At 43.3% G+C, this 9986-nt stretch overlaps 1 protein-coding gene across 1 annotated transcript; it reads left to right on the plus strand.

The window, feature by feature from the left end:
* The first annotated feature begins 5558 nt into the window (after positions 1–5558).
* LOC147626079 (pentatricopeptide repeat-containing protein At5g27110-like) lies at positions 5559–9277 on the plus strand. Its single transcript, XM_086817785.1, has 2 exons — positions 5559–6023; positions 6614–9277. The coding sequence occupies exons 1-2, from the start codon at positions 5559–5561 to the stop codon at positions 9275–9277; spliced, it is 3129 nt and encodes a 1042-aa protein (XP_086673911.1).
* Positions 9278–9986: the final 709 nt, after the last annotated feature.

Consider the following 9986-nt stretch of genomic DNA (forward strand, 5'->3'; position numbering starts at 1 on the left):
TGAGACTGGTCTTCCATTAAGCACAAACTTTGGAAAAGGAGGGATGAAAAAGCTGGTTGAAGACATGGTTGCTGGACATGCCATCTCTATGGTTGAGGCAGCGACCTATGGGTTAAAGGTTGGTCAATCAAAGCAGGAATCTGAGAATGATGAAGATTATGAGAATGAAGACTTTTGGCCATCGACAATGGAGCTAATTGCGTCAAAGAAGGTGTCTAAACAGGCTTTGCATGAGGCAGGTGACTGTATATGTCTTGAGACTGGCTGGGAAGAGCCTGTGGATTCTTTATCTGTTCATGCCTACATTGCAAAATGCCAGAATAATGAGGCACAGGTAGAGGAAAAGCGTAAGAGAGAAAATGAGGAAGGAGGGCCATCAAAAAGAGTTACCCGTGGTAGTGAAAAGAAGGATCCTGGGCCATCACATATGCCTCCACCGCATAGCAGACCTCCACAGGAAGTATCAATGGAAGAAGTGCCAGCAAAAATGAAGCATGAGAAGGAGAAGGGTAAAGGGAAAAGTCCACTCTACAAGCTTCAATTTGATATTGAAGCCGCAACAATAGACCTCAAAAAGGTGCTTGAAGAGAGGATTCTAAACAGTAGGGTGGAATTTACACTAGGGGAAGTCTTGGGGATTGCAAAGAAAGAATTCCATGATGAGATAATTGATATTATACGAAGGAAAAGGCAGTCCATAATTGAATCTATTCCATCACAAGGGGAGGCAAGCACTTCCAAGACTCATGGAGTACAGGTACAGCAAAAGGAAGAGAGAGAGAGAATGTGGTGGAATGTAATCACTTTGCTGAAGGGGCAGTGCGCTTTGTGGAAGAGGATGATGAAAAAGAAGTTCTTACAAAGAGTCATTACTCTAGGAGCCATTGGGCAAGGGCCACCACTGAAACCCTTGTCAAGATAGGTGACTTGGAAGAGCCGTATATCGCTCTAATCAACCATGGGTCTGAAATAAATCTTATGGCTAAAAATCTCTACAACAAATGTAAGTGGCCAATGGATGTAGATCATGGGTGGATGATTAAAGCAGCTAATAACTCATCTGGAGAGCTCTATGCAGCATGTCCAAATGTAAGGGTAACTATAGGGGATGTGAAAGATGATCAGAACTTCTTTGTTCAGGAGATGTCATCGTATCCCCTTATCCTTGGGCAACCCTACATTACAGCTGTAAGGATGGAAACAAAGGTTTTGGATGATGGTTCGGCATATGCAAGAATAAGAAGTAAAGATGGTAAGAAAGCTGTTCAGTTCTTGACAGTTTGCATTAACCATGAAAGGAACCGTGAGTCTCTTCAAGCACAGTCACTCCCAAACATAAACAGAGAATTCATGAACTACAGGGAGATGAGGGATTTTGGCCAAGTGCCATTGTAAAGCGGGATTCCAATGGTACAAGGGAAAATGAGTTCTCGCAGGACTCAATCAATGTAAATAACTTTTCAGCAAATTTTCAGGGATTTTCTAGCTATGGGTCACTGGTCTTTGTAAAAAGCAAGGATTTGAAGCGTGGCATGCGTCGACATGTACAAAATGAACAAAAAAGTCTTGAGCAGTGTGGTCTTTTGGGGAAGAATGAGTTTATTTCAGGAGTGCTTGATGAGGTGTCATTTGTGGATACTATGGATGTGCTTTTTGCTATGGAAAGAGCATGCTTACAGAGTGGAAATGAGATGATAGAGGTGTCATCTGTGGGGATGTATGATATAATCCGGGAATTTGAGGGGATGGAATGTAAAAACATGAATTATGAGATGGATGCTCATGTTGATACAAAGTATAAAACGGTTGCAAAGAAGGTGAAACCAGTTGCCTTGCCCTTGCCACCAGGAAGCAAGGAGAAAATAGATGAAGCCTCTATGCAACCGAATCTCAGAGATCCGAAGAAAATTGGGCATAAGTTTACACAGGAAACCCTAAAAGAGCTGAAGATTGGTGAAAAGGATTTTCTGTTGCCAGTTGAAAAGGAATGCTTTGAGGAGATGCTTGTAAAACATGGGAAGGCCTTTGCTTTTCAGCCGCATGAGATAGGCTGTGTTGATCCAAGCATAATAGCACCAATGGTGATCTTCACTGTTCCACATGTGCCCTGGAACCTGCGGCCGATTCCAGTACCAAAGGCTCTCTTGCCAAAGCTGATGGAATTACTAAAAGAAAAGATCAGGATGGGAATTTTGGAGCCATCATGCACTCCATACTCTAACAGATGGTTTACCATGCCAAAGAAAAATGGAACATTGCGCTTCATTCAAGACATGCAACCTGTAAACAAGGTCACAATCAGGAATGTGGGAGCAGGTCCGATTGTGGACGAGTTTGCAGAAGCATTTGCTGGGAAAGCTATATACTCTATGGGTGATCTGTATTCGGGATATGATCAGTTCCAGCTGGATATACAAAGCAGGGACTTGACCACAATGAAAACTCCTTTGGGATTGGTAAGGATGTGTACCTTACCACAGGGAGCCACCAACTCAGTGGCGCATATGATGAATGGAATGAATAAAGTCTTGCGAGACTTCATACCACAAATAACTATGCCTTTTCTGGATGATGTGCCAATAAAAGGCTGTGATGAGAAAGATAAAGATGAGGATTTGGATTCGAAGAGGTGCCGCAAGTTTTTTTGCAAATCATATAAAAGATTGTGATATGATTCTATCCAGGCTTGAAAAGGTGAATCTTACTTTATCTGGACTGAAATCAGTGTTTGGGGTTGGTGAAGTGCTAATAGTGGGGCATCTTTGTAGTACTAGTGGACGTCGACCTTGTCCAACCAAGATAGATGCAATACAAAGAATGAAAGAGATATGCATTAATGTTACAGAGCTGAGGAGATTTCTTGGTGCATGTGTCTTTTATGTTATTTGGATCCCACATTATGCACATGTAGCAGATCCTCTTTATCAACTTTTGAGGAAAAATCAAAAATTTTTGTGGAATGCAGTACATATTAAAGCTATGCGGAAGCTGAAATGTTTGCTCCAATCATCACCTACTCTAAGGAAGGCCGATTATGAGTGTGGCAGGCCTGTGATTGTTACAGTTGATACTAGTCCTACTGGGATAGGATGGGCAGTGGGGCAAGATGATGAGGATGATCACAGGTATGTAATCAGATTTGGAGCAAAGGTATTAAGCATTCGTCAGCGAAAATATCCGCAGATCAAGAGAGAGTTATGGGGAATAGTCACTGCTCTAAAATGTGAAAAAGAATATCTTATTGGGGCATCTGTACTTGTGGAAACTGATTGCTTGCCACTCCTTGGGATGATTACAAGTTGCACCACTCCAGATATTGCTATGCTTAGGTGGATTGCCTATATCAAGTTACTAAATCCTGAGTTTGAGCATATTGCAGGAAAAGATAACCTAGTTTGCAGATATGCTATCAAGAGCCAGGTATGAAGATGAAGAAGAGATGATTAGTGACATTGATGATGTAGGTACAAAGTTCTATACTATTGCATATGCAAAAGGGGACCATATTTGCTTATCAAATGCACTTGAGTCTTTTACTTGAGGAAATATATGAAGGAGATTGGTTGCTTATTGGTCAATACTTGAGTACTTTGACAAGACAGGAAAATTGGTCTGACTCAAAATTTAAGAGGATCCGCAGAAAAGCATATGGATATTTTCTAAAGGATGGGTACCTGTGGAAGCATCCTAAGCAGAGGAATGCTATGCCACAGAGAGTCATATGTGATAAAGAGACTCAAGGGAAGCTCATGAAAGAATTCCATGAGAGTCTCTGGGCTGGACATCGAAGTGTGTGGGCCACCTTTACCAAAATAAAGGAAAGATATTGGTGGAAAGGAATGTACAAGGATATTTCCCAATATGTGGAAACATGCATGGTATGTCAAATGTACTCAAATGTGCGACATCGTGATGGCTTGCAACCAACCTACCCACCTGCCATGCACTACAAATGGGTAGTGGATCTAGTTACAATGCCTTTGGGAATTTGGCAGATGCGGTACATAGCACTTGCAAGAGAAGATTTGACAAATCAGGTAGAAGGGCGTGCTCTTAGAACAAAGAGTACGGAAACAGTATGCAAATTTCTCTTGGAAGATGTGATTTGCCGATATGGTTGTGTTGGGAAAATAACAGCTGATAGGGGTGAGCTAGATATTGAAGAAGCAAGGGAATTCTTCTCTAGAATTGGCATCAAACTGTCCCTAACATGTGCTTACAACCCTGAGAGGGCAATGGTAAAAGTGAGCGAGGACATCCTCCAATCATTAAAGCTTTGGCTAAGGCATGCAGAGAAAGAATGCGAGAGTGGCCAAGGCTACTACCATATGCTTTGTGGGCTGACCGTACAACTCATAGCTCAGTGACAGGATACATGCCTGCAGAATTAATGTATGGTCAGAAGCCAGTAATGCCAGTTGAAGAAGTAGTTCCAACTTGGTATGTATTACCCTGGGTGGAAGGATTGAACAGGGAAGACCTCCTTGCATTGCGAATAAGGCAGCTGGAGAGGAGACCTGAAGATGTAGAGCTTGCTAAAGCTCGTTTGAAAGATGCAAGGTTGAAAAATAAAGAAAGATTTGATAGAAGACACAGACTCCGGCCAAAACCTATTGAAGAAGGTGATTGGATCCTAATGTATGATAGTAGCCTTGACAACTAGTTCACTGTTCAAAGAAAGTTTGCAAAAAGATGGTTTGGCCCTTACATTGTCAAGCATGTGCATGGAAATGCCACGCATACCCTGTGTGAGCTTGATGGAACAGAGATAAAGAATCTTGTAGCATGCAAAAGGATCAAGATGTTTAAAAGAAGGCTTGATAGTGATCCTTTTGATTCACAGGAGACTCAGGATGAGAGGCTTGACAGTGATAGTATGGATATGGTTGAAGAGGAAGAAGATGATCTTCCTGGTAATGTAGAAGTTGAAGATGACATCCAGATATATGTGGATCTTGATGATGATTTGGCACATACCAGAGGATGTGCAGGTTTAGAGGGGGTGGATGTCGTGCCATGGCACGTCTACGGTGTGAAACCATGCATATGAGGCCATTAAATGCAAATCCAGATGCATGGGATTAAGTGCCATGACTTGAGTCATTATATGATGCCTAAGTACATATGTTCATATTGTAAATGAGGCTAAGACTGAGCCAGGTCTCAAAGCCTCTGTACATAAGTGTGGTGTGAATTATGGAGTTTTATGCTTATGGTAGACCTTGTAGTAGGGAACACCCTTCTCAACATGTATGGAAATGTGAGAGTATGTATGATGTAAGGATTGGCTTTGAAAGAATGCCCTTTTGAGATATCGTGTCTTGGAATGCCATGATTTCTGTGCTTGCTCAGAATCGATATAATCAGAATGCTTTGGATTTTTTTTCAACTGATGCTACTAAAAGGTTTGATGCCAGAAGATTTCAAGTCAGGGGGAGTTCAAACTTAGTACCTCTTTCTAAAGCTGCATTGCTGGTGCGACGCCCCTCTCCAGTGTCTATCCAGGGGAAGTGAAGCTCTGTTAATCAGCCTTTTGAGTTCGTATCAAGCTAGCGGAAATGGTGAAGTTTACCATCTATGAGCTGAGGCGCATTATAGACAAGAAGCATAACATTAGAAATATGTCTGTGATTGCTCATGTGGATCACGGTAAATCTACATTAACAGACTCTCTGGTGGCTGTTGCTGGCATCATAGCACAAGAAGTTGCAGGAGATGTTCGCCTCACCGATACCCGTCAGGATGAGGCAGAGCGTGGTATCACCATCAAGTCCACTGGCATCTCCCTATTTTATGAGATGACAGAAGCCTCTCTGAAAGATTTCAAGGGTGATAAAGATGGCAATGAGTACCTCATCAATCTCATAGATTCTCCTGGACATGTCGATTTTTCCTCTGAAGTGACTGCAGCATTAAGGATTACAGATGGGGCACTGGTTGTGGTAGATTGCGTTGAAGGAGTATGTGTCCAAACAGAAACGGTGACTAGCAGTAGCACCCCTCCAGCAGCTGGACACGAACACGTAAGGTGGCGGCTTGCGTAGCAACAAACACGAAGGATTTTTTAAAAGGGAATATCCGATTAATAAGCTAAAAAAAAGGAGGCGCAGTGTATTCGAATCGGGGGAAATTCGAAATTTTAGCTGCAAAAGTAAAGGGCACCCGAATCTCTTGCCACTCAAGCCAGACACTCTCTATAGTTTAAATTAGAGAGCCAATTCACTGTGGCATGTCAAAGCAGATTCTCTCATCTTCTCTTTCACAAAGGTACCTCTAGCGCCATAATGTGTAACAAGCCATTTGATCAAAAGTTGTGCACTACCACCATGTGTGAGAGTAGCTTGCCTGGGTACCGGACCCACCACTAAATCCAGTGGCCTCAAGGTGTTGCCTCTCTCCGAGACCATTTCTTGGTCCTTCTCGTGTAACTTTTGAGTGTGGTGTCTGTGTGTTGTGTGAAGCCACCCTAAAGACCCCCAATGTCCAGCTAGGTGTGTGAACCGAGTGTGGAAAGGGGCTTAAATAGTTGTATTAGTGTCAAGAACCGAGTGGGCTTAAATAGTTAGTTGTATTAGTGTCAAGGAGAGCATGGAAAGATGATGTTCTCATGCAGAAAGTCCTCGATGGTGTGAAGGCTAACAAGCTGCTGGGCGCCCTCTTCTTATCCTGTGGTATCTCTGCAGTCCCGAGGTACAGGACGAGGCGGTTTCTCTGCAGCGACCATCGACACCGTCTTGCTTCATTGCAGCAGGAAAGGCATGATCAAAATGGACAGCAGGAGAAGCACCATCAAAACTATAGCCACGGAGAGCCTAATCGAAACCCTAGCCATGGACAGCAGGAGAGGCACCACCAAGACCCTAACCATGCTTTTAACCCTGGCTATGGACAGCAGAACAAGAACTATCAAAACCTTAGCTGTGTACAGCAGGAGCAGCACAATCAAAACCCTAATCGCTCAGCATTTGCCTGCTCAGCCAAGAAGATCTTGGAGGGCCTCGACCGACTCAATGATCAGGTGGATCCTTCTACTTATGCTTCACTCTTGGAGCTTTATTCAAATTCTAAGTCCCTCTCAGATGGTAAGCTTGTCCATGACCACATCATAACACATGGACTAGAAACATATGGCTCCTTAGGAACCCTCCTTTTGGAGATGTATTGTAAATGTGAAGCCATGGAAGATGCCCTTGCACTGTTTGCTAAAATGCATAGGCCATGGATTACCTCCCCTTGGAATCTTTTGATGAAAACTCTCATCGACCAAGGGGAAGGCAAAGCAGCTCTCCAGCTCTTTGAGAAAATGCAGCTAGAAGGGGTTATGCCAGACAAGGTCACCTACATCAGCTTAGTTTCTGTGTGTGCTGCACTGGTGGAGCCAAACCATGGTGTCACAGCACATGCTCGCATTGTTTGCAGTGAGTTTGCGGCAGACATCATACTGGATACTGCTCTTATCAATATGTATGCCAAATGTGGGAGCATAGCAGATGCGAGGCATCTGTTTGACTGTATGCCAGAAAGGAATGTAATCACGTGGACCACTCTCATTTCAGCACATACTCAGCGTAGCGAGGGCAAGAAAACCCTCCAACTTTTCAATCAAATGCTGCAAGAAGGGCAGGTGCCAAACCAAGTCACCTTTGTTAATACTGTTTCTGCTTGTGCAGGCCTGACAGATCTTTCAGAAGGCAGGCGGACACATGTCCTCATGCTGGGCAATGAGTATGATCCTGATGTTGTTGTAAGAACTGCCTTTGCCAACATGTATGGCAAGTGTGGTAGCTTGAAGGATGCACTGGAAATACTTCATCAATCGTTAGAGTGGAATGTGGTGACATGGAATGCCCTAATTGCAGCATTTGTCCACTGTGGCCAGAGCAAAGAAGCTTTAGATCAATTCTACCAAATGCAACAAGATGGCATTTTGCCTGACAAGGTCACTTTTGTTAGTACCATTGATGCTTGTGCCAGCCTTGCTGCCGCTGTGCATGGGAAGTGGATTCATGCTTGCATCATGGGAAGTGCATTTCAGTTTGATGTTACTTTGGGGAATGCCCTTATCAACATGTACGACAAGTGTGGTAGACTTCACGATGCAAGGTGGACTTTTGATGAAATTTTTGGAAAGAATGTTGTCTCTTGGAACACAATGATTACAGCTTACGCACAGCGTGAACATGGCAAAGAAGCTCTCCAACTCTTTGTTCAGATGCAGCAAGAAGGGTTAATAGTAGACAAGGTAACCTTGTATGGATATTTTGATGCGTGTGCGAGTCAGTGTGCCTTGGCTCAAGGTGCCCAGATGCATGCCTGCATCGCTGGCAGTGATATGTTGGAGTTGGATGTGTTCTTGGGTACTGCCCTCATCAACATGTATGGAAAGTGTGGTAGCCTGAAGTATGCACAGAAGGCCTTTGACAAAATGCCCGAACATAACGTTATAACTTGGAATGCACTGGTTGCAGCATATGCACAGCATGGACAGGGGAGAAAAACATTGCTGCTCTTTGATCGAATGTTATGGGAAGGGGTGATTCCTAGCGAGGCTACATTTGTTGGCATGCTGAACGCTTTTGCTGACCCAGCATCTTTGGCAGACGGTGAACGTATACATTCAATTATATTGGGTTGTGGATATCAGCTGGACAACATTGTGGGGAATGCACTTGTGAACATGTATGGTAAGTGTGGCAGTTTGAGGTCTGCCCAGACTGTATTTGACAAAATGTCAGAGCGCGATGTGATTACATGGACTACAATAATAGGAGTTTACGGTGAGCATGGACAGGGTAAGAAGGCCCTTCTACTCTTTGATGCGATGCTTAAAATTATGGTGCCTGATGGAGTCACCTTTCTCAATGTTCTTACTGCATGTAATCGTAGTGGGTTGGTTGACGATGGTAATCACTGGTTCAAGGCCATGAGTAGAGATTATGGCATTGCGCCAAATGCAGATCATTACAGCTGCATGATTGACCTACTTGGAAGGGCTGGACGGCTGGACGAAGCTGAAAGTTTGATGAAGAAAATGCCATTTCAACCAACTTACAATGCTTGGATGGCTTTTCTTGGAGCTTGCAGATACAAGGTAGATGTAAAACGAGCAGAATTTGCAGCCCAGCATATATTTGAGTCATATTCACAAAACCATCAACCTTACGTGTTGCTATCAAATGTATACGCCGCAGCTGGCAGGGGAGATGATGCGGTGCGGGTAATGGCCATGATGAGGGTCGGGGATGTGAATGCATCGCACCCTTGGCTGACTTGCTAGAATGCAATCATTTTTACCCAGAACTTAGTTGGACAGCTATCAGAGAACACTAGTCTGACTTGCTATTCCTTACCCAAACCTACACGGAAGACTATCAGAGAATTTCTTTTTAATGTCATTCTATGTACATATGCCCTGCAAGGCACTAGCTAGTGGTACTGGTATAAGGCTTGCATTTTTATACTTGTGTCAAATATACCCTGGAACAGCCTTGCATTTGAGCACAAGGATGAATACACATCAAAAACTCGAGAAATTCCAGGTGCCAACCTCTGAAGGTGGGCAGGTACGAAGGTTGAAATGGTCAGGGAAGCTTGCCATGGTAGACTGAAAGTCTATGTGGCCGTGCAACTTATCATCACTCTTAATTATAACGTATTTGTCTTCCAAAAGTCATCCATACCTCTGTTCTTTTAATTGGAATAATGAAATTCTTTGTCACCATCAATGAAGATTTTTTTTGGTTGGTGTTGAGGCAGGCTTAGGGTGATTTAGTTGATGCACGACTTGGGCCATGCTTGTGCTGTTAACAATCATGAATCCGCTGACCTAGGATGTCAAAAACGGGCACGTGTATACAAAACCAATTCACTACCAAAATAGCATACATACATCAACCATTCCTGGCATATACATGATTACCATCATTGTGAAACATTACATGAGCATATACATCTTGCAAACATAAACCAACTTGCACATGACACAG

The sequence above is a fragment of the Cibotium barometz genome, chromosome 23 (assembly GCF_041138505.1).
Source record: "Cibotium barometz isolate CiBa-2024 chromosome 23, ASM4113850v1, whole genome shotgun sequence".
Taxonomy (NCBI): Eukaryota; Viridiplantae; Streptophyta; class Polypodiopsida; order Cyatheales; family Cibotiaceae; genus Cibotium; species Cibotium barometz.

Bases quoted from the DNA above. Each gene is read 5' to 3' on its own strand.
- LOC147626079 (XM_086817785.1), top strand. From the start codon at position 5,559: ATGGTGAAGTTTACCATCTATGAGCTGAGGCGCATTATAGACAAGAAG. The intron at 6,024-6,613 runs GTAAGGTGGCGG...GTTCTCATGCAG, and splicing joins CAGCAGCTGGACACGAACAC to AAAGTCCTCGATGGTGTGAA.